This window comes from Coregonus clupeaformis, chromosome 16 (assembly GCF_020615455.1).
Source record: "Coregonus clupeaformis isolate EN_2021a chromosome 16, ASM2061545v1, whole genome shotgun sequence".
Classification (NCBI taxonomy): domain Eukaryota; kingdom Metazoa; phylum Chordata; class Actinopteri; order Salmoniformes; family Salmonidae; genus Coregonus; species Coregonus clupeaformis.
Window position 1 is genome coordinate 44,840,479 of NC_059207.1, and position 25,675 is coordinate 44,866,153.

General features: G+C 42.7%; 2 protein-coding genes and 1 non-coding gene across 3 annotated transcripts; all 3 read right to left on the minus strand.

The window, feature by feature from the left end:
• Window positions 1-2,665: 2,665 nt before the first annotated feature.
• On the minus strand, window positions 2,666-5,984 carry LOC121584994 (proliferating cell nuclear antigen). The gene is made up of 6 exons (XM_041901289.2): window positions 5,435-5,984; window positions 4,469-4,566; window positions 4,182-4,249; window positions 3,873-4,067; window positions 3,470-3,593; window positions 2,666-3,362 (listed from the first exon to the last, which is right to left on the minus strand). The coding sequence occupies exons 1-6, from the start codon at window positions 5,653-5,655 to the stop codon at window positions 3,286-3,288; spliced, it is 783 nt and encodes a 260-aa protein (XP_041757223.1). The 5' UTR covers window positions 5,656-5,984; the 3' UTR covers window positions 2,666-3,285.
• LOC121585257 lies at window positions 4,648-4,718 on the minus strand. Its single transcript, XR_006003834.1, has one exon. It is a non-coding gene; the product is annotated as a small nucleolar RNA SNORD2 (small nucleolar RNA).
• A 2,156-nt stretch (window positions 5,985-8,140) lies between the features above and the next one.
• LOC121584995 (putative aminopeptidase W07G4.4) lies at window positions 8,141-25,590 on the minus strand. The gene is made up of 16 exons (XM_041901290.1): window positions 25,523-25,590; window positions 22,692-22,733; window positions 22,420-22,510; window positions 22,167-22,315; window positions 21,634-21,742; window positions 21,286-21,413; window positions 12,259-12,358; window positions 11,851-11,926; window positions 10,140-10,225; window positions 9,879-9,983; window positions 9,697-9,772; window positions 9,377-9,495; window positions 9,186-9,269; window positions 8,998-9,055; window positions 8,710-8,891; window positions 8,141-8,620 (listed from the first exon to the last, which is right to left on the minus strand). The coding sequence occupies exons 1-16, from the start codon at window positions 25,531-25,533 to the stop codon at window positions 8,456-8,458; spliced, it is 1,581 nt and encodes a 526-aa protein (XP_041757224.1). The 5' UTR covers window positions 25,534-25,590; the 3' UTR covers window positions 8,141-8,455.
• Between the last annotated feature and the right edge of the window lie 85 nt (window positions 25,591-25,675).

Genomic DNA, 25,675 nt, shown 5'->3' on the forward strand with positions numbered 1-25,675 from the left:
TACCTGCCCTCCAGGACACCTACAGCACCCGATGTCACAGGAAGGCCAAAAAGATCATCAAGGACATCAACCACCCGAGCCACTGCCTGTTCACCCCGCCATCATCCAGAAGGCGAGGTCAGTACAGGTGCATCAAAGCTGGGACAGAGAATGAAAAACAGCTTCTACAGTGCCTTGCAAAAGTATTAAACCCCCTTGGTGATTTTTCCTATTTTGTTGCATTACAACCTGTAATTTAAATTGATTTTTATTTGGATTTCATGTAATGGACATACACAAAATAGTCCAAATTGGTGAAGTGAAATGAAAAAAATAACTTGTTTCAAATAATTCTAAAAAATAAATAATGGAAAAGTGATGTGGCAAGCTTATAGAGACATACCCCAAGAGTCTTGCAGCTGTAATTGCTGCAAAAGGTGGCTCTACAATGTATGGACTTTTGGGGGGTGAATAGTTATGCACGCTCAAGTTTTTTTTTGGTCTTGTTTCTTGTTTGTTTCACAATAAAAAATATTTTGCATCTTCAAAGTGGTAGGCATGTTGTGTAAATCAAATGATACAACCCCCCCCAAAATCAATTTTAATGCCAAAATAGGAAAAATGCCAGGGGGGGGGATACTTTCGCAAGCCACTATCTCAAGGCCATCAGACTGTTAAATAGCCATCACTAGCACATTAGAGGCTGCTGCCTATAGACAGACTAGAAATCACTGGCCACATTAATAGGACACTAGTCACTTTAATGTTTACATATCCTGCATTATTCATCTCATATGTACAGTATCTCACAAAAGTGAGTATACCCCTCACATTTTTGTAAATATGAGTATATCTTTTCATGTGACAACACTGAAGAAATGACACTTTGCTACAATGTAAAGTAGTGAGTGTACATCTTGTATAACAGTGTACATTTGCTGTCCCCTCAAAATAACTCAACACACAGCCATTAATGTCTAAACCGCTGGCAACAAAAGTGAGTACACCCCTAAGTGAAAATGTCCAAATTGGGCCCAATTAGGAATTTTCCCTCCCTGGTGTCATGTGACTCATTAGTGTTACAAGGTCTCAGGTGTGAATGGGGAGAAGGTGTGTTAAATTTGGTGTCATCGCTCTCACACTCCCTCATACTGGTCACTAGAAGTTCAACATGGCACCTCATGGCAAAGAACTCTGAGGATCTGAAAAAAAGAATTGTTGCTCTACATAAAGATGGCCTGGGCTATAAGAAGATTGCCAAGACCCTGAAACTGAGCTGCAGCACGGTGGCCAAGACCATACAGCGGTTTAACAGGACAGGTTCCACTCAGAACAGGCCTTGCCATGGTCGACCAAAGAAGTTGAGTGCACGTGCTCAGCGTCATATCCAGAGGTTGTCTTTGGGAAATAGACGTATGAGTGCTGCCAGCATTGCTGCAGAGGTTGAAGGGGTGGGGGGTCAGCCTGTCAGTGCTCAGACCATACGCCACACACTGCATCAAATTGGTCTGCATGGCTGTCGTCCCAGAAGGAAGCCTCTTCTAAAGATGATACACAAGAAAGCCCGCAAACAGTTTGCTGAAGACAATCAGACTAAGGACATGGATTACTGGAACCATGTCCTGTGGTCTGATGAGACCAAGATAAACTTATTTGGTTCAGATGGTGCGAAGCGTGTGTGGCGGCAACCAGGTGAGGAGTACAAAGACAAGTGTGTCTTGCCTACAGTCAAGCATGGTGGTGGGAGTGTCATGGTCTGGGGCTGCATGAGCGCTGCCGGCACTGGGGAGCTACAGTTCATTGAAGGAACCATGAATGCCAACATGTACTGTGACTTACTGAAGCAGAGCATGATCCCCTCCCTTCGGCGACTGGGCCGCAGGGCAGTATTCCAACATGATAACGACCCCAAATACACCTCCAAGACGACCACTGCCTTGCTAAAGAAGCTGAGGGTAAAGGTGATGGACTGGCCAAGCATGTCTCCAGACCTAAACCCTATTGAGCATCTGTGGGGCATCCTCAAACAGAAGGTGGAGGAGTGCAAGGTCTAACATCCACCAGCTCCGTGATGTCATCATGGAGGAGTGGAAGAGGACTCCAGTGGCAACCTGTGAAGCTCTGGTGAACTCCATGCCCATGAGGGTTAAGGCAGTGCTGGAAAATAGTGGCCACACAATAGACACTTTGGGCCCAATTAGGACATTTTCACTTAGGGGTGTACTCACTTTTGTTGCCAGCGGTTTAGACATTAATGGCTGTTTTATTTTGAGGGGACAGCAAATTTACAGTTATACAAGCTGTACACTCACTACTTTACATTGTAGCAAAGTGTAATTTCTTCAGTGTTGCCACATGAAAATATATACTCATATTTACAAAAATGTGAGGGGTGTACTCACTTGTGAGATACTGTATTCTATACTACTGTATCTTAGTCCATGCCGCTCTGTCATTGCTCGTCCATATATGTATATATTCTTAATCCCATTCCTTACTTAGATTTGTGTGTATTGGGTATATGTTGTGAAATTGTTAGATATTACTGCACTGTCGGAGCTAGAAGCACAAGCATTTCACTACACCCGCAATAACATCTGTAAAACACATGTACTTGACAAATAACATTTGATTTGATCATGGGCACCACCTTGTGGTTGCAAATAAAATGTGAATAATAAGTAAATCAGAATCAAATTATTTATTGGGAAATTGAGTTCATGAATACAACATTGGGGTGGTTAACATGACCACAAAATATATTTACAGACATATCTACAAATCAAAATGCGCATTTGTTTTCCAAACAGATGAGAGGGAGAGTGAGAAAGGGAAAGAGGGATTGTGGAGAAATCTTGATCTTCCTCAGAGGGCTGGATAGGTCACAGGTTAACAACTGAACAGTACACTCCTGAGCTAGAATAAGAACCCTGGTCACAGAAAAGACAGGGGGATCCTTTAGTAGAACCCTTTTACCATTGTCCAGCCAGTATCAATCTCAATTCAGACTGCATTCATCAAACTGCTGATATCAATGAATGTATCCAAATACATCAACTTGTATTTAGACCCATATTACCATAACCCCCCTCATGGACGCTGGAAGAGCTAGACAATCTATCAACCAGCAGAAATGTAGAATACAGATAAAACCAAAACCAACAGCGATGCCATGATACAGAGGTAATCAACAGTCAGCCATGACATCCCTTACTTTCCCTCACAACAGGAAGTTCCTCCTCCCCATCCACAGGAAGTAGGAACCAACCCCCTCTGTTCTTCCATTGGACTTTGGACCAGGGAGGTTTAGGAAGCCTCCTCATCAATTTTGGGTGCCAGGTAGTACTTAACGTGGCCCATGTCAGCTATCTTGTACTCCACCACTGTCAAAGATCAGATTAGTAAAATTTGATTAGTCAGACATCAGGAAACAAAACCGCACAGTACTAGGATGTGTGTATATTGGGCTCGTTAGGGGCAGGGTACCTACCGAGGGGGATGTCTGCAGACATGCTGAGGATGACGGTTTTGGAGAGGGGTGTGGCTTTGGTGAAGAAGTTTAGGTAGTTAAGTGCGAAGATCAACTGGACTGGTTCGTTCATCTCAACAGTCACCTGAGAGTAAGGAAGGAGGGGGAGATAAGAGATTGAATTCAAACGCAAATCCTCCAGTGAGCCCAAACAAAACTAGTGAATCTTTGCTGTCCAAGAGAACCATCTTAACGGAACTGGTGATGGAGCAATTCAAACAGAATTGTCAGTCCATCAAGTGCAGTTTCTCCTGCCCCATCCCTCCCACGTTTCACTCTGGGAGATTGGTCCCAAATAATATAGTGCATTATATAGGTAATGGGTTCTCATTTGGGACACAGACCACCCTCCACCCATACTTACAGCTTCCTCCTCCTTGTCCACATTGCTGGTCTGGGACAACTTGACGTTGCCGGTGCCCAGCTCTCCCGTGGCAGAAAACTTAACTCCATCCTTGGCGCAAGAGATCATGACGGCGTCACCAATCTGAGAAAGGTCACGGCAGATACGGGCAAACTCCCCTGATGGCATCTTCACCACACAGCTGTACTCCTGCTCCTGGGGGGGGAATCATGGGAGAATGTGGCTACTGGGGTGGTGTGATCCGGTGACAAATGCTACTGCCACTACGACTATTATTACTTAATGGAATGTTGGGAGAAGAACACTTACTGGGATTCCCAACTGTTCTACATCAAGATCCATCAGCTTCATCTCATAGTCGGACACCTTTTCCTGGTCTGAGCGAGAGAGACAGATTAACACTCATCTCTAATTAAACATCTAAATACATTATCAAGCATACATAAATGATAGCATTGGATTATCATGGTTCCTGACCGTTCAAGTTTTACTACTACTGGTATGAACCTCTGAACATATCAATTCTAGCTCGAAATGAAATATCCCTACACTAAGAGTAGAGCTATTGATATGGATTGATGGATAAAGGTACTCACTGAGTGTCTCAAAGACAAGGGCGAGTGTGTCTGCGTTGTCCTCTGCTCTGAGAGTGATGATGTCCTCATTCCCAGCACACTTCAGGATCTTTGACATACTAGGAGGAAGTGGGTGGTAGGCCAGTCAGTATCTGGCATACTGTTACAGGAACAAGTTTTAAAACACTATTCCTTATTTTGAGTGATCAGTATAAAAAGTTGTCACCATTATCAGGTCTGTCCCGAAAGATGATATGCCATCATTTCACTCAAAAAACACCATATATTCTTAAATTTCTGACGCCCTGTAAAGTAGATTCGATGTTATTTGTGTGGAAGGCCATTTCAATAAATGGTGTGTTTGAATAATTTATCTCCGCTTTTTCATTGGCTATGTAGTTGTCATTCAAATGTAGGTCATTATGCCACTGCATGAAGCACCATTGTCGAAGTCAAGATCTACTACAAGTTGGATACATTACACAGATGCATTATGAGAACGTATAATGTATTTTTATATTGTTGGTAAGCGTGATCATTTGATCCATTTAGCAAGTAGACAATTTCAGCACAATAGTGACTGACGTCAGCTGACCTTCGCGAGTTCGAGAAATTCCCGCCAACCATCACCCAGAGAAGGCAGTGGATTTGGCGCTCAAATTACGTCACACGTAATTTTCAAAAGGCGGCTTTGTACCATACATATTGTAGTATAACGACAAAATGCCGATTTACCCGTAACAAAAATGTAACGTCTAAAATGTCCTCCTTACAGTAAAAAGTTGTATGACGGCAGAGTACAACTTCAAGACGCCAACTCAAGCCAGACTAACTAACGCTAGTTACCTTGCTAACTGGCTGTAAATTCAGCCAATTAGACAAAATCATAAAATATCACAAACTATATTCCTGCTAAACTAACGCCAAGTTATTGTTCTCTGGCTAAACTTCACAACTATGCTGTCATATTCAATTAGTTCTGTTCACCTGCTAAGATTGACTCCCATGGCGAGATTGCGGTCGCAGCGGTAAGAGTCGAACCCGTCGCTGCGGAGGGTGAGCTGGACTAGGGAGACGTGGGACGAATCCATACTCTGGAGGGAGATACCCGACGAGCTCACGTCCCAACAGGCCTCCGTGATCAGGTCCTTCAGAGCCTCCAAAACTTTCTTCAGGATGGATCCCTGTACCAAGCGAGCCTCAAACATGGTGGATTCTGTGTTTGGTTCAAGTAGAAATAAGAAAACCTTTACTGAGACGTTTTCCCGTCAACTTTAGTGTTGCAGTCTAAAGTTACTTGGTTACAAAAGAGTCCTTTTCTCGCTTCACAAAGTGCGACACAAGCTGTCTCTTCTCTTTCTGGAGGGAAACTGGTTTGTGCGGCTCATTGGCGCGCGCTAAAATTGTTGCTTTAATGCATTTGCGTCATTTCCCTTGAAACATGTGTTCATCCGGCTCCTCCCACTGAAGAAACTAAGGTACGCTATTCTCCATCTTGATCTAATTGAGCCAAAATGGTATGTGTTACAACCGCCTCCCCAAATGCAAGGAAGTGATCAAAATAATCAAGTTCGATGCAGACCCGGTGCCAGAACGAATCAGTTGGACGGGCATTTGATTTCCATAGGCGGGCCCGTTTTTTCACGGGACCTCCTATGTGTGCACACGCTTGCACGCATTTTTGAAACGGGTGTAATACAGATAGAACAATGAGACAGATATTTCACTGGATGTTAAAATGTGAAGCATCCGATCGGCGTTTCCACTCACTACCAAATGTGGTAGTGAGAGGAAGCCCACTGGCGGGCAGTGGGAGAAGATGGAACGAGATGGATTTTGGCCGACACACTGCACATTTTGTCATCGATTAAACATTTGATCTCAATACAGTTTTCTGTTCCCAGAACTAGAATCTGTTATGAACAGAGTGGACTAAGATTGGCAGACTTTACCCTTTGCAAAAGTTGTAAAAAATCGCGCTGTTTAGGAGTGCAAAGGCGAGTTGAGTTATGGCACACGCGCACTTCAGAGTAGGCGTTCCCTAACGGAAATATGCAGATGTATACTAGAACGCGCCAATAGAATATCGCTAGCGCTTGCTTGGCTCTGCCCACCTCCTTGCTTGTTCTGCCCACTTTGACTCATTTGTTCCCATTGGAAACGACAAGCTGTGGTATATCTTGGTTTAGTTATAAAAAATATTTGGTGCAATAGTAAAGACCATCGACCATTTTCTGTGTTTGCAGACATTGCCGCACGAGGGCGATGCGCGCAAATTGGTGGCAGAACATGAGCGTTAGCATTCTAGCTAACAACAGCTGCATCCAAAATATTGATTTCGCAAAGATCACAACCAAATATAATCTTAGCGACTGTTCAAGCAAGAATCAAAACATCATTGTAAGCGGCTTACCCTGGCGTGACTTTTTGATAACCGTGTAAATCTCTCGGACAACGGGATGTGAGCAAATTGCTTCCTCTCAATATATTCGGCTCTATTTACCCTGATTCAAATAATGCTCATTTGCATCAAAGTAGACATTATGCAAGACTACAAATGCTTGCAAGCTCCTGCATGTCATCTGTCGCTGGCACCTTTGATAAAAGGTCAATTTTAAAGAAATGTAGCTAATTTTTCAATTTCTACATTAAACTAACATTAGATAGTTAATCCAAAGATTCTCAACCTTTGCCTCGATTTGGCTGTCTCGTCCATATCATGGCATTTGTAGTTCTTTATGATAGCCCCATTAGCAGTAGATTAGCATTTCATTTGTTGGGGGTAAATGCAGGTGAATATATTGATAAAAGTCACCTTGTCCGAGAGAGATTTACACGGTTATCAAAACGTCATGTCAGGGTAAGCCTACACAAAAATGTGAGGTGTATGTGGTAAATTAAGGCAATCATGATTATGATTGTTATTCAATTGTTACCATGCACCTGCAACATGGAAGACAATTCATGCCCCAATTATTTTCAGGGGGCAGTGCGGTTTACCTCTGACTGTACTTATGGACAAATGTAATATATTTTTTATTGATTAAGAGAAACAGAATACAATTGGATAGATTTCCCCCAATTTTGTATTGTAGATATGTGGTAGCAGGGGCACAACTTTGGTTTTTATAAGTGGGGGGGACATAATTATTATTATTATATTAGTTTTCAGTCAGATAAACACTTCAAACAGCCTACCTGACTGTTCGGGGGCGTCCACATGGTCCTAAAGCACACCGTGTCCTTGTTTGTATCACATTCCAATTATAAAACTGGGAGGGGGACAAAAATGCAATTTCAGAATGTGGGATGGATGGGGGGAAGTTGCACCCCTGCGTGGTAGTAGAGTAGTGGCCTGAGGGCACACAATGTGTTGTGAAAAGTGTTATCAAATGTAATGTCATGTAATATTTGTAATTGTTTAGCACTGCCTTAATGTTGCTGGACCCCAGGAAGAGTAGCTGCTGCCCAGCAGCTAATGGGGATCCTTAATAAATACAAATAGACTTACAACCATATGGTTACTGACCTAGTAGGCCTACCTACGTAACCTGTACTCATTTCGCAATAACTGGAACTAGCAACAGCTAACATTGATTGAAATAAACAAAAACATTGCATTTATTATGCTTGATATTGTCTGGCACACAACCACGTGACTTGCAACTCACAAAATGGATGAACAACAAAGCGTGTTTGGTAATTGAGAGTGTATTCAATACAGTGACTCATGTTAGAAATGGGGGTCAAACATTTGACATTTGAGGTTGGACGGATAAACCGTAGCAGAATCTTAGAAATATAATCTATAGAATAACAGATCTTGGAGAGGTATTGGAATGTTCGAAATGAACTGCCGATATCACAGCATTGATGGATATCTGTGCTCTTGAATACTTTGTGCAACATATCAATTGAACTGGCACTATCAGGATGGTTCTATGTGACATTTCTCATGAGACAGAAAATAGGGTCCATTCGACACATTCTATTTCTATCATCAAATTGCTAGGCTCTGGGCAGGGCGTCGTTGGGTTGATATGCACTGGGCAGGATGTAGTTGGTAGCCATGGCGAGGATTGGAGCTCCGGTGGGGACACCAGGGAAGGGGCCGCTAGAGCCAGCGATGTCGATGTGAGAGTAAGGCAGAGGAGTGCCAGAGTCCACACCGTACTGATGAAGTGAAACAAGACAAACACATACAAACAGCGATTAGGTTAGATTCAGGGCTATGAACAGGGCTGTGGAGCATGTGTGTGTACCTTGTCCAGCCCAGAGGCCATGATGAGGAAGGCAGCGGGGGTCTGATGTCCACGTGGGGTAGCAGAGGATGGTAGGTTGTTGCTTTGCAGAATCTCCTCATACTCAGACTTCCCTTTATGGAAGTCATAGTCCTCACGCCTGATACTGGACACCTCAAACAGATCACCCAGCACCTCTCCCGCTACAGAGAGGGAGAGAGAAAGGACTAACAGGTTACATACACCGTGTTCATACCAGAAAACCCTGGTTTGCTGATTTGTTTGAATAGTGTGTGTCGAGCATCTCACCTTTCTGCCACTGATGGGCATTGCCAGAGCGATGGGCAGCTCCGTTGTCCATTATGATCTATAACCGAAAGAGTTTAATTAACAACTTTACATCATTAGCAATCATTCTCACCATGGCCAGTGTGCTATTTTATAAAGAGTCTGTATGGTACAGTACAGATACTGTGTGTGTATGGTACAGTACTCACAGAGTAGTTGGGTCCCATGGCTCTGATGGCATGTCCTGTCAGAGTGGCGATGGTGAACAGCTGAGGAGACGCCTCACGTACCGCCTGTTGAGAGAGGAAGAAGACATGAGATTAAGGAGACAGAGAATAGGTTTGACAGGAGAAACAGGGAGAGTGAGGGAGGACATGGAATACAGTTGTGTTTCCTTTACCTTCTCTTTCATCTCACAAAGCAGGTCGACCATCACCATGCGTCCCTCAGCATCTGTGTTCCCTACACGAACCCTGCGACCCGCACGGGACACCACCAACTCATCAGCTACGTAGCAGTCTGACAGAACAGAGAGAGAACACAAAATCCTTAAACCCTCATTCTGTCAGAGAGACAGAACATATCCCACACACACACATTTAGAGGAGAGAGGGAAGAGGCCAACTACTCAGTAGGTGAAACCATAGAAATATAATCTATATTAGATATTTATATTCTATTTCTATGGGTGAAACCCCCACCCCACGACATCACACTGACCTGAGCCCACGCTGTTTCTCACCATCGCCATGGCACCCACCACCTTCAGATGCTTGGGCTTGAGTTTGGCCAGGACCTGACAGGACAGGAGACAGCTACATGTTAGCAGGAGTAACATACTATATCAGGGACTATGAGTCCACTAGTAATAACTGAAGGGTATCAAAGTGTTAGTTATTTACCTGGAAGAACCCAGCCACGGCAGCAGCACCACACTTGTCTCTGTGCATGCCAGCCATGATGCCACCAGCCTTGATGTCAGCTCCACCAGTGTCATAGGTGATGCCCTGAGAGAGACACACACACAAATAAATGCACGCATGTTACACACAGAAAAACATGTTCATGACATGATAGAAACACCCCACTCCCTTTAAATCGCCATTATCAATTCATCATCTTCCCCTCTTCCACCCCCACTCCTTCCTCTCTCTCCTGCTCACCTTGCCGACCAGCATCAGTGTGTGTTGGATGGGTCCTTCTCCACAGTACTGCAGCTTGATTACTCTGGCCTGGTGACGAGGCACAGCTAAAGGAGACAAACACACATGGATGAAAAAGACACACATACAGAAACAGACACACATATACAGTGAGGGAAAAAAGTATTTGATCCCCTGCTGATTTTGTATGTTTGCCCACTGACAAAGAAATGATCAGTATATAATGTTAATGGTAGGTTTATTTGAACAGTGAGAGACAGAATAACAACAACAAAATCCAGAAAAACGCATGTCAAAAATGTTATAAATTGATTAGCATTTTAATGAGGGAAATAAGTATTTGACCCCCTCGCAATCAGAAAGATTTCTGGCTCCCAGGTGTCTTTTATACAGGTAATGAGCTGAGATTAGGAGCACACTCTTAAAGGGAGTGCTCCTAATCTCAGCTTGTTACCTGTATAAAAGACACCTGTCCACAGAAGCAATCAATCAATCAGATTCCAAACTCTCCACCATGGCCAAGACCAAACAGCTCTCCAAGGATGTCAGGGACAAGATTGTAGACCTACACAAGGCTGGAATGGGCTACAAGACCATCGCCAAGCAGCTTGGTGAGAAGGTGACAACAGTTGGTGCGATTATTTGCAAATGGAAGAAACACAAAAGAACTGTCAATCTCCATCGGCCTGGGGCTCCATGCAAGATCTCACCTCGTGGAGTTGCAATGATCATGAGAACAGTGAGGAATCAGCCCAGAATTACACGGGAGGATCTTGTCAATGATCTCAATGCAGCTGGGACCATAGTCACCAAGAAAACAATTGGTAACACACTACGCCGTGAAGGACTGAAATCCTGCAGCGCCCGCAAGGTCCCCCTGCTCAAGAAAGCACATATACAGGCCCGTCTGAAGTTTGCCAATTAACATCTGAATGATTCAGAGGAGAACTGGGTGAAAGTGTTGTGGTCAGATGAGACCAAAATCGAGCTCTTTGGCATCAACTCAACTCACCATGTTTGGAGGAGGAGGAATGCTGCCTATGACCCCAAGAACACCATCCCCACCGTCAAACATGGTGGAAACATGCTTTGGGGGTGTTTTTCTGCTAAGGGGACAGGACAACTTCACCGCATCAAAGGGACGATGGACGGGGCCATGTACCGTCAAATCTTGGGTGAGAACCTCCTTCCCTCAGCAAGGGCATTAAAAATGGGTCGTGGATGGGTATTCCAGCATGACAATGACCCAAAACACACGGCCAAGGCAACAAAGGAGTGGCTCAAGAAGAAGTACATTAAGGTCCTGGAGTGGCCTAGCAAGTCTCCAGACCTTAATCCCATAGAACATCTGTGGAGGGAGCTGAAGGTTCGAGTTGCCAAACGTCAGGCTCGAAACCTTAATGACTTGGAGAAGATCTGCAAAGAGGAGTGGGACAAAATCCCTCCTGAGATGTGTGACTTAGTACTTGGTGGCCAACTACAAGAAACGTCTGACCTCCGTGATTGCCAACAAGGGTTTTGCCACCAAGTACTAAGTCATGTTTTGCAGAGGGGTCAAATACTTATTTCCCTCATTAAAATGCAAAAATCAATTTCTAACATTTCTGACATGCGTTTTTCTGGATTTTGTTGTTGTTATTCTGTCTCTCGTACAAAACGTACAAAATCAGCAGGGGATCAAATACTTTTTTCCCTCACTGTACACACTTACCATTGGCACAGCGGTTTACAGCAGCGAGGCAGGGATACTCCTTCTCCAGCACCTTCAGATCACTCACCACATCCACCTGAGAGACAGGCCCGTTCAGCATTATCACATTAACACTAATACATTAGTGAGATCCAGTACTTGAGACAAGTAGAAATGAGATATTCCGGCGCTTCTATGGAATGAGGTGCTGAACTAGGTAAAGTCAAATTCTAAAAAAGAAAAGGTGATGGCATCTCCCAAAAAGACCACAACTAAGTGCTTTGACAATGATCGATTAAGGTCGAAACAAAACAGCCTTTTTAACTAATAGAAAAGCCACTATGAATAACAAAATACTTTTGTTGTCTTTTTGTGAGATATCTTCACCTTTTCTTTTTTGGATGTAGGAGAAAAGCCTCTCTCTCTCACCTGCACTGGGCTCTCCTTAAAGAGGGCCTGGACGTACTCAGCCACACGAGGAGCAGCCATCCTTTCAGGATCGGACCCTCCTATGTCACGGCAAGCCAGCCTGGAGAGAGAGAGGGAGATGGAGGGCCAAGGGAAGAAGAGAGAAAGATCATAATAAATATATATACACTGAGTATACAAAACATTAAGAACACCTGGTCTTTCCATGACAGACTGACCAGGTGAATCCAGGTGAAAGCTATGATCCCTTATTGATGTCACTCGTTAAATCCATTTCAATCAGTGTAGATGAAGGGGAGGAGACGGGTTAAAGAAGGATTTTTAAGCCTTGAGACATGGATTGTGTATGTGTGCAATTCAGAGGGTGAATGGGCTTAGACACAAAATGTAAGTGCCTTTGAACAGGGTATGGTAGTAGGTGCACCGTTTTGTGTCAAGAACTGGAATGTTGCTGGGTTTTTCATGCTCAACAGTTTCCCTTGTGTATCAAGAATGGTCCACCATACTAAGGACTTCCAGCCAGCTTCACACAACTGTGGGAAGCATTGGCGTCAACTTGGGCCAGCATCCCTGTGGAACGCTTTCAACATCTTGTAGAGTCCATGCCCTGATGAATTGAGGCTGTACTGAGGGCAAAAGGGGGGGGCTGCAACTCAATATTAGGAAGGTGTTCCTAATGTTTGGTATACTCAGTGAGCACCAACAGTATTGGGACAGCGTTGTTTGTGTTGTTGTTTTGGCTCTGTACTCCAACACTTTGGATTTGAAATGATACTATGGCTATGAGGTTAAAGTGCAAACTGTCAGCTTTATTTTGAGGGTATTTTCATCCATATCGGGTGAACCATTTAGAAATTACAGCACTTTTTGTACCATTTTAGGGGACCAAAAGTATTGGGACAAATTCACTTATATGCAGGGGCGCAACTTTCACTGGGGACGGGGGCACATTCTGAAATTGCATTTTTGTCCCCCCCAGTTTTATCATTGCAGTGTGGCACGGGTGTGCCTAAGCACCTTGCGGACGCCTCCAAGCGGTTGGGTAGGCTGTGTGAAGGCAAACCTTCTGGAAGACTGGACCAGCACGGGAGAGTTGAGCATAGTTCAGTGTGTATGTGTTGCGCTCTTTCACCGAGTTGCAAAAGCAAGCAGAGCAGAAACTGGCTAATCTTTAGTTGACTGATGTAGCTGGCAAGGTAACTGCTGTTTATCTTAACAGAAAAAACGACACTAGTGTTTATTCGCAGTGCTGAGCTAGTATTGTAATTGACATGTAACATTAGCTAATGTTTCATCCCCTCTCGACTGAGGTGAATGAATAAGCTACACTAGCTACCACAGCCAGGTTAGCTCTAGCCTCTAGTTATCTGTCAGATAGCGATATGAGGTGGCTATAATTACTATCTAACAGCTTTTGTATGTACGAAAATGTTTTGTCAACTTTGTTTTGTCCCGTTTCAGAAGTAAATGAACTTGGCTAGCTTTCGCCAGCTGATGTACCATTAGAGAGAGAGCTGGCCAAAAGTTGGCTAACGTTAGCTATTCTTTTTGCCTCAATCACACTAACGTTAGACCTGAATCAATCTATGAAACCATCGGCCAAACGATAGAAGACTATATTCTGACATTTTTTCAGTGCAATGTGAGTTTTAATAGTTAGTATGGCAATGTAACGTCATTGATCTGTCAGTTTCCCTAGCTAATTCCCTACTTTTCACACTTGCACAGTAATAAACAGCTCTAATGTTACAGGCTTCACTGTCATGGTGCAAAGTAGAGGTCTGCGTGGGACCGTTTTCTTCATCCCACTCCCGCTGGCTTTCTGTCCGACTCCCACTGTCCCAAACCCAACTGCAGTACCGCAGTGTTATTTTAGGCGTATGTGAGCAATTTTGCGCCCTATAGGCAATATCAAATGCGCAAAAATAACTTCAGAAATAGGTTAAATTACCAGAGATTCTCACATGGCCCTTATTACTGGGCTATTTCAGCCAATATGCTAGATCTAGTTTGAAGAGAGCGGAGTTGGAGAGACTTGCATTCACTTGAGCTATTTTTATAGCCTACCTTTTAGGAGTGGGAAGATTTTCAGACGAAGAAATATGGGTGAACAATATTTAGGCCTATTTCTAGGCAATGTAGTAAACTATAGCCTAATCATAGGCCTATTTAGGAAGTACATTTCCTTCGAAATATAACTGCCCCGTGCTTCTCCGCCCATGCATAGGCTATAGCCTACTCTATTTAATTGAGACCACACGCGCACCTGATCTCGCAGGTATGGCTACTGAACTTGAAGCAGCAAGAATGATGACAGCGACACTTGCTACGTTTTGCATAGGCCTATAGGATATAGCCTACCTTTTAGGAGGATGATTTGCAGGCAGAGACAAATAAATGGGTAATCAATACTTATTGAAAATGAAAAGGCGCAACGCTCGCTCACCATAGTAGCATAACCTATGTGCGCGTTGTGCCTTTACCTTTTCAACAATTACATTTTTTGATTGCACTTCGACTCACGTTGGTTGAGCGCCCTCCACTTCTTTCCATTATCACTATTTATTTACAGACACTGTAGTAAACTGCAGTCTAGTCATATATACGTTAATTTCATATTCAAGTTACTTGCCACGTGATTCTCCGCCCATGTAGGCACCCTACTCTATTTCAATGAGACCACACATACTAGCGGCACTTGAACTCTCACGCCCAACTAGGAGAGGTAGGCTACTGAAGTTGAAGCAGCGAATTCTGAGTGTGTGAATATTGCGAAATATATGTGTTTTTAATACAATAGGTAGGGTAACACATACAAAGCAGAAAGAGGACTGTTTCCAAATATCCTGTGGGACAACACAAATATTTCCTTCCCAAAGTCGTCTGTCTGACCGCCCGCAACATGAAAAATGCCAACCGCGCCGCAATGATCTCTGTCGGGACCCGCAGGCAACCCGTGGGAATGCAGCCCTCTAGTGCAGTCAGTACACAACACTATGCTCATCATGTCTTAGCAGGATCAGATGGTGACAGGGGCCCAGCCGGGTCAGACAGCCAGGGAAGACCAGTATATGGAGCTCAGGTGTATTTTGCAGTATATTAACAATATCAGTGAATAATACAAAGTTCCATCTTGAATTGATGGGTAGACCTACAGTAGCTACACCACAGTTTAAGCTTAAAGCTACAGTCTGGGATCTGGGAATAATGGTCATTTCAATTATTGAACCATTGATTCTATTCTTGGATAATATAATGTATAAATGTACACCAAGGTAATTCTTTGTCATGCCTCATTTTAGGAGGATCAGATGGTGACAGTGGTCTCAGCAGGGTCAGGCAGCCAGGGAAGACCAGTCTGTGATGGAGGTGAGGTGCATTTTTGCAGATATAACACTTTATTCTCTCTGTGCAGCCAACACTGGCACAAGCCAGATGCTATTTTAAGGCAGTCTGACAAACCTCCAAAGTTGATTTCCAAACTGTATCAAGCGTTGACAGAGGCTTTTCCAGATGACACAAAACATGTAAAACAAAAATGTGAGGAAGACCTGGTAGAAGCTATTGATGATGAATGGATACAGATATGTTTGAATGCCCAGTCATGTTCATATCATCTCAGACATAAATGACTGCAGTTTAAGACCATCCATAGAACGTACAAAAATATAAATGCAATCTGTAAAGTGTTGGTCCCATGTTTCATGAGCTGAAATAAAAGATCCCAGATATTTTCCATATGCACAAAAAGCTTGATTCTCTCAGATTTTGTGCACAAATTTGTTTACATTCCTATTAGTGAGCAGGCCACTCTAAAAATGGCACTCAACACAATGCCACAGATGAGGGAGCATGCAATTGGCATGCTGACTGCAGGAATGTCCACCAGAGCTGTTGGCAGAGAATTTAATTTTAATTTCTCTACCATAAGCCGCCTACGTCGTCGTTTTAGAGAATTTGGCAGTACGTCCAACTGGCCTCACAACCGCAGACCATGTGTGACCACCCCAGCCCAGGACCTCCACATCTGGCTTCTTCACCTGCGGGATCATCTGAGACCAGCCACCCGGACAGCTGATGAAACTGAGTATTTCGGTCTGTAATAAAGCCCTTTTGTGGGGAAACACTCATTCTGATTGGCTGGGCCTGGCTCCCAAGTGGGTCCCTCCCAGGCCCACCCATGGCGCAGTCATGTGTAATCCATAGATCAGGGAATAATGAAATTATTTCAATTGACTGATTTCCTTATATGAACTGTAACTCAGTAAAATCGTTGAAATTGTTGCATGTTGCGTTTATATTTTTGTTCAGTATATATGCCAGTGAAACTGAATTACATGCACTCAGAAATGTCATTCCTCTGCTAGAGGTATAAACCACAAAAGGGGACATATTTGCATATGTTATGGTCTCGTGAAGGCTGGCTGAATTCTGGCAAAGAGTATGTTCTTTTATCTCAGCATGTCTACAGATTCTCCCTTCTCCCAGTTTTTGTTTGCTTGGAAATGTTGATACAGGATACTTATCTGAAGAAACTGTGTAACCAAGCATTTATAGTGGCTAAGAAATGCTTTGCCATTAATTGGAAGGTTGGTTATCCTCCCACAATGTCAAGATATGCATCACTAGATTTATTACAGGATAAAGGGTATACTGGGAAACTTTAATAAGGTCTGGATGCCTAATATGGAGTACATTACGACTTAAGGAGTCTGTATTGAAAACATGCCCACGTCAGGGGAGATACCCATTTTGGCAATCCCTAGCTGCTGGACTGCTCAGTCCTGGCCCTGGGGGTCTGCCGTCCTGTGGGTTGTCACTCTGGCATTGGCTTAACACACCCAAAACCAATAATGAATGTTTCACTAAGATCCTAAAGCTGAGTGGGGTGTGTTGGGTTGGGGCGCTGCAGGGGGGTAGACCCCTAGGGACAGGACGGGGCGACCCAGCCATATTGTGTGCAAGTAAAAAGAGCTCTACAGTACTATTAGTCCTATGAGATTAATTATATGGAGGATTTGCTGTTTGTGTGTTAATGTATATGTGAGGTGTACAGTATGTGGGCTTTTTGTTAGTTTTTTTGTTTCCAAACCTTTCCCTTGGGAATTAAAAAATTAAAGGTGTGAACTGGGAAGGAAATTGTGTTGGGAGAGAGTTGAGTTATTGACTAGACTGGTGGGGGTTGGGTGTGCATGCGGCTTTTTTTCAAGAGTTGTTCATTTGTTAGGCTATTGGACAAAGGTGCAACACAATATTTATTATTGAATTACCTTTGATCTAGTTCAGTCTTATTAATCACTTAAACATATTTAATAATGATCTCTTACCTAGCTTGATGACTGTGTGCATTTTTGCTTACTTTTTGTTCTAAAAAATGCAAGAAATGAGCTTTAGATGCCCCCAGACCCCCGCCAGGTTATGTCCCTCCCACTTCAGAAATCAAAGTGGCACCCCTGCTTATATGTGTATTAAAGTAGTCAAAAGTGTAGTATTTGGTCCCATATACCTAGCACGCAATGATTACATCAAGTGTGTGACTCTACAAACTTGTTGGATGAATTTGCTGTTTGTTTTGGTTGTGTTTCAGATTATTTTGTGCCCAATATAAATAAATGGTAAATAATTTTGTCATTTTTTAATCACTTTTATTGTAAATAAGAATAGAATATGTTTCTAAACACTTCTACGTTAATGTGGATGCTACCATGATTACGGGTAGTCCTGAATGAATTGTGAATAAATGATGAGTGAGAAAGTTAGACGCACAAATATCATACCCCCAAGACATGCTAACCTCTCACCATTAAAATAACAGGGGATGTTAGCATTTTTTTTGTTGTTGGAGGGGTGGGGGGTATGATATCAGTTGGATAACAAAGCAAGCACTCTATCATGTACTGTAGGAACTATCTTCCTTTATGTGCAATCATGGATCTGGAGTGAATCTGACATATAGTTCATGAGAAGATAATTTTGAGCATTAGCGTTACATTTGCAAATAATTCATTGTTAGTTTCCTTGTTTTCGATATAAATACCAAATTCAGTGTGGTTCATCTTACGGACGTGCATGATAGCAATGAAAAGTTTCAAGTTGATAGGCCTCGTAAAATCTGATTTTTGATTTGTCAATAACTCAGCCATCTTTTGACCTATCCCTTAGCTTTTCTCAAACCAAGTTAAGACATGTACCACCATGGGCCTACATTCCAAATGTGGTGTCATTTGGTCCTATTGTTCATGAGAATAAGATTTTAAGTATTTTCCTAGCATATATTAGCGTATGTGCTAAATGGATCTACTGGTATAGTGTGGCTATCTTTGAATGCATCAATTTTATTTTCTCAAACTCTTTAGGGACTATTGTGATGAGTCCAAAGACCACATTTGGAGCGAATCTGACAGTCCATAAGAAGATTTGTTTTATAATTACATAGTAAAATAAGTGAATTGTTAATAGTTTCCTTATGTTTTAAGATATAAATGCCAAACTTCACATGGTTCATTATGTTAATGTCTTTGATGACCCTTAAAAGTTCCAAGTTGATAGGCTATCGTGAAGTGGATTTACAAAGGATTTAACCCATAACAGTCTAAGCCCTCGAAGTATGAAAAAAATATATACAAAAACTATTTGAGGAACAATTAATTTTGGCCCTGCTGCTATTAGCCCATACAAACGCATTGAACAACATATTCACTACATGGAACAACAAATAGTCCCCCCAACAAATCTAAAGTAAGTTTGTTCTGTATTGTCTGTCCTATACTTGAGAGATGTAAGAACGATAAGAAAAACATTTGTTATTTTATTTTACATGTATTTAACCCTTTATTTTTGGCACTAGAAAGTCTCCATATACACTACCGGCCAAAAGTTTTAGAACACCTACTCATTCAAGGGTTTTTCTTTATTTTTACTGTTTTCTACATTGTAGAATAATAGTGAAGACATCAAAACTATGAAATAACACATATGGAATCATGTAGTAACCAAAAAAGCGATAAACAAATCAAAATATATTTTATATTTGAGATTCTTCAAATAGCCACCCTTTGCCTTGATGACAGCTTTGCACATTCTTAGCATTCTCTCAACCAGCTTCACCTGGAATGCTTTTCCAACAGTCTTGAAGGAGTTCCCACATATGCTGAGCACTTGTTGGCTGCTTTTCCTTCACTCTGCAGTCCGACTCATCCCAAACCATCTCAATTTGGTTGAGGTCGGGGGATTGTGGAGGCCAGGTCATCTGATGCAGCACTCCATCACTCTCCTTCTTGGTAAAATAGCCCTTACACAGCCTGGAGGTGTGTTGGGTCATTGTCCTGTTGAAAAACAAATGATAGTCCCACTAAGCCCAAACCAGATGGGATGGCGTATCGCTGCAGAATGCTGTGGTAGCCATGCTGGTTAAGTGTGCCTTGAATTCTAAATAAATCATACAGTGTCACCAGCAAAGCACCCCCACACCATGCTTTATGGTGGGAAATACACATGCCGAGATCATCCGTTAACCCACATCGCGTCTCACAAAGATACGGCGGTTGGAACCAAAAATCTCAAATTTGGACTCCAGACCAAAGGATACATTTCCACCGGTCCAATGTCCATTGCTCATGTTTCTTGGCCCAAACAAGTTTCCTCTTCTTATTGGTGTCCTTTAGTAGTGGTTTCTTTGCAGCAATTCGACCATGAAGGCATGATTCACACAGTCTCCTCTGAACAGTTGATGTAGAGATGTGTCTGTTACTTGAACTCTATGAAGCATTTATTTGGGCTGCAATTTCTGAGGCTGGTAACTAATGAACTTATTCTCTGCAGCAGAGTTAACTCTGGGTCTTCCATTCCTGTGGCGGTCCTCATGAGAGCCAGTTTCATCATAGCACTTGATGGTTTTTGCGACTGCACTTGAAGAAACCTTCAAAGTTCTTGAAATGTTACATATGGACTGACCTTCATGTCTTAAAGTAATGATGGACTGTCGTTTCTCTTTGCTTATTTGAGCTGTTCTTGCCATAATATGGACTTGGTCTTTTACCAAATAGGGCTATCTTCTGTATACCCCCCCTACCTTGTCACAACACAACTGATTGTCTCAAACGCATTAAGAAGGAAATACATTCCACAAATTAACTTTTAAGAAGGCAAACCTGTTAATTGAAATGCATTCCAGGTGACTACCTCATGAAGCTGGTTGAGAGAATGCCAAGAGTGTACAAAGCTGTCATCAAGGCAAAGGGTGGCTATTTGAAGAATCTCAAATATAAAATATATTTTGATTTGTTTAACACTTTTTTGGTTACTACATGATTCCATGTGTGTTATTTCATAGTTTTGATGTCTTAACTATTATTCTACAATGTAGAAAATAGTAAAAATAAAGAAAAACCCTTGAATGAGTAGGTGTTCTAAAACTTTTGACCGGTAGTGTATACTTGCATAAATTTGTTCAACTCTACCGGGGGACCTTCAGACGAGTCTTGTGGGGCCTGTGGGCATCCTAAAGCAAAACAACCGATGTCTCATGGTCTGACACCGCTCTAGCGCCGTCACCTTTCACCGCAAATGCGGAAGTGCGACATCAGCGGATGCGGTGGATTGAGACAGATATCAAATATCTCTAGCTTAAACTGACGGATGTTTATGGGGATTTCTATTATTATGCTAATTACGCTTCCGCTAGGGCACGGACATCGACTCTAGGTGGTTAAATGGACACGTAAAATCTGATTTCCTGATTTATCAATAACTCAGACATCTCACCAATCCCTTACATTTATTTCAAACTAAGTTAAGAGATATACCATGGGCCTACATTGGTGTGATTTGGACATATGGTTCCTGAGAATACATTTCTAAACAGGTTTTTTTTAATTCCAAGACGGAGGAAAATCTATCCCAATGGACCTAATGGGTCCTTGAGGCAAATCTGTTCAGCATGAGGACATTTAACATATAAAAATGTATCCCCATAAGAGAGATCTCTCCTTTGTTACAGATGAAAATATGGGCGTGTGTGCGACTCACCGTCCACTCTCCAGAGCAGAGGCCAGATCCACCAACTCCTTCCCCTGGGCCTCCTGGTCCACCCACAGCCCCAGAACACACACCTTATACTGGCTAGGCTTCACAGACACCTCCCTCACCTCCAGAGGCTGGAAGAGATTGAGAGAGGGGAATGAGAGAGATTGTGGATAAAGGATGAATGTCAGCACACCATTTGGAGCAAAAGACAATTGAGCTCCACCTGTGTGCAAAGGGTATGTTTTGTTTTAGGGGCATAGGAGTGCCTTCAGCTCGAAACAATGCACAATAAAACAACGGGAGCATTCGTCAGTGTGCAGGTATCTATTGCTTATTTCACAGTGTTCTCACCATGTAGAGGGCGTGCAGGGCCCCTAGGGCAGCAACCAGGGTGCTCCTGTCATAGCTGCTGTGACGAGGACAGACCAGAAGGGGGCGCTGCATGCCTGCTTTCATGGCCCTGAAGAAATACCCAGACAGTATATTTTAGTCATTTAGCAGACGACTTACAGATAGTGAGTGCATACATTATTTTTTTTATTTTTCATACTGGCCCCCCGTGGGAATCGAACCCACAACCCTGGCGTTGCAAAGGCCATGCTCTACCAACTGAGCTACATCCCTGCCGGCCATTCCCTCCCCTACCCTGGACGACGCTGGGCCAATTGTGCGCCGCCCCATTGTGCGCCGCCCCTTCCGGTCGCGGCCGGCTACGACAGAGCCTGGATTCGAACCAGGATCTCTAGTGTCACAGCTAGCACTGCGATGCAGTGCCTTAGACCACTGCGCCACTCAGGAGAGATACACACAGGACAGGAATACAGATATACAGTAACCTCTTGGTACATTTTGTGTGTACGTGTGTATGTGATGTTGACTTGGACCTCTTGATGCCATTAACGGCTGCATCGCTGAAGCGTCTGACGTCATCGTAGTCCCGGTTAACAGGCCCGGTGGACGCAAACACCAAGCGTTTACCAGGCAACCCCGGAACCATCAACACTACCACCTCATCTCCCAGACCACAGTCCACCTAGAGGAGAAAGAGAGAGAGGGAGGAAGGAGAGAGAGGGGAGAAGAGAAAGTAGGAGGGGTATATTCATCTATCTATGGTGTGGGTGTGTGCGCGTGACTCACAGCGCTGTAGTCCTGCAGAGGTGCTTTCAGACATTCCAGATCCTTGGGCAGCGTGTCATAACTCTGGGTCACCAAGACTATGCCATCATAACTGGAAGAGAGAAAACACACACACTCACGTTTTGTTCTTCTACCCTTGTGAGGAACTAAAATTAATTTAGATTCAAAATCATAATTTCCCTAACCCCGACCTTAACCCAAAACCTTAAAATAGCCTTTGTCCACACACACGCACAAGCACGCGACCTGACCAGCAGTTCCTCAATACTCACTTCTGGTTCTTACAGTCAGTGGTCCACTCGATGGGCTGGACACTATAGAAAGAAACGCACATTCAATACACCTCAATATAGGCTCAATATTATTGGTCTTGAGGGTCCAACTCAGTAGCCTGGTCCCAGATTTGTTCGTGCTCCCATTAGTTTGTTTGTGCTCCCATTGTCATGCCAAACAATGGGTGACAAGGAGTTGGCTACAATTATAGAACAAATAGACTGGCACTGGTTACCAAATCAGAGAATGGTGAGATAAAATATTGCTTTAAATTCCTGTCTGGTATTCTCTGCTTCAGGGTTAGTGATATCTGTCAGATTGGGTCAAAGACTGGCTTCAGAGAAACCTTTGGTCTCCAGATAATCTGCAGGACTTGTGCACACTTGGACTGTCAAGGGGACATCTCAATAGCCTTTTGCGTTCACCTGTCCAGTCTATGCACATCATTACAGATGCAGAAGGAAAGGAGATGAGGAAAGGACATACCTTTAGACCATTGAAATGCATGCTATGTGATATAATATATGCCATTTAGCAGACACTTTTATCCAAAGAGACTTATAGTCATGCGTGCATACATTTTACGTATGGGTGGTCCCGGGAATCAAACCCAATATCCTGTCATTTGAAGTGCCATGCTCTACCAACTGAGCTAGAGGACCATGAGATGCACCCTGTGTGATATGCAGAGTTGCAGACTATATGAGCCTGACTCAGTACTCATCTTTCCATTGCACAAACCATGCTTTCAGAATGAAATAGAGTGTTCTAAAAAGGACAGTCTTCCCTTTCTCTCACCCTCCCTTTCCTGTCATTTGGAATGAGAATAAAATTTCATGACATATGGGGAATGTTTCAATTTCAGATACTGTTTAGGGAAGTCACAAGAAGTAGGCACATGACCTAGGAACAGAAAGTGCAAATTGGGCGATTAGATTTTTGTCCATAGGGCATATAGGCCAATAGGGCTTTAATAGAAAGCTAGCTTGCTGGTACTTGGATGCAACATTGCAACTATCTGGCTAAGCAGCTGTCTGCAAAGACAATGGACAGTCCACTCCATGAGGACAGATCAATAGGATTTAAATACAGCGCCTTCAGAAAGCATTCATACCCCTTGACTTATTCCACATTTTGTTTTACAGCCTGAATTCAAAATGGATTAAATATATTTTTTCTCACCAATCTACACACAATACCCCATAATGACAAAGTGAAAAATGCTTTAAATAAATTTAGCAAATTTATTGACAATGAAATACAACATCTAATTTACCTAAGTATTCACACCTCTGAGTCAATACATGTTAGAATCGCCTTTGGCAGCGATTACAGCTGTGAGTCTTTCTGGGTAAGTCTAAGAGCTTTGCACACCTGGATTGTACAATATTTGCAATTTTTTTTTTTTATTCTTCAAGCTCTGTCAAGTTGGTTGTTGATCATTGCTAGACAGACATTTTCAAATCTTGCCATAGATTTTCAAGCCGATTTAAGTCAAAACTGTACCCAGGCCACTCAGGGACATTCAACGTCATCTTGGTAAACAACTCCAGTGTATATTTGGCCTTGTGTTTTAGGTTATTGCACTGCTGAAAGGTGAATTTGTCTCCCAGTGTCTGTTGGTAAGCAGACTGAACCAGGTTTTCCTCTAGGATGTTGTCTGTGCTTAGCTCTATTCCGTTTATTTTTATCCTAAAAAACCTCCCTAGTCCTTGCCGATGACAAGCATACCAATAACATGATGCAGCCATCACCATGCTTGAAAATATGAAGAGTGGTACTCAGTGATGTGTTGTGTTTGCACCAAACATAATAATTTGTATTCTGGACATAAAGATAATTTCTTTGCCATATTTTTTGCAGTTTCATTTTTGTGCCTTATTGCAAACAGGATGCATGTTTTGGAATATTTGTATTCTGTACAGGCTTCCTTCTTTACACTGTCATTTATTTTAGCATTGTGGAGTAATTACAATGTTGTTGATCCATCCTCAGTTGTCTCCTATCACAGCCATTAAACTAGAACTGTTTTAAAGTCACCATTGGCCTCATGGTGAAATCCCTGAGCGGTTTCCTTCCTCTCCGGCAAATGAGTTAGGAAGGACGCCTGTATCTTTGTAGTGACTGGGTATATTGATACACCATCTAAAGTGTAATGAATAACTTCACCATGCTCAAAGGGATATTCAATGTTTGCTTTATTTAGGTTTACCCATCTACCAATGGTGCCCTTCTTTACGAGGCATTGGAAAACCTCCCTGGTCTTTGTGGTTGTATCTGTGCTTGAAATTCCCTGCTAGACTGAGGGCCCTTACAGATAATTGTATGTGTGGGGTACAGAGATGGGGTAGTCATTCAAAAATCATGTTAAACACCATTATTGCACACAGAGTTAGGCCATGCAACTTAGTAAGCAAATGTTTACTCCTGCACTTATTTAGGCTTGCCATAACAAAAGGGTTGAATACTTATTGACTCGAGACATTTCAGCTTTTCATCTTTAATTAATTTGTAAAAATGTCTAAACATAATTCCACTTTGACATGATGGTTTTTTTTGTGTGTAGGCCTGTGACACAAAATCTACATTTAATCCATTTTAAATTCAGGCTGTAACATAACAAAATTAGGAAGAAGTCAAGCGGCGTGAATACTTTCTGAAGGCACTGTATGCACGCAATCCTGTTCAGGAAAACCACGTCTCAATAAGTTACATCGCTCATTAATTAATACCCAATAACAACAGATACTGCAAACATGCATTTCATAAAGTACATATTCTGAAGGAAACTTTGCACGGAACGGCTAACTGTATGAATAGATAGGCTTACTGGGTACACATGGCTGGCCTTCCGACGTCTTGAGGGAAAAAACATCAAGCCAAGCCGTCCACTGACACGACGAAGCTTCCTCAGTCAATCACGTGATTTATCAATGTCCTTTCAACGTAGTTGTAGTTTTTAAATGCTGATTACTACGCGGAA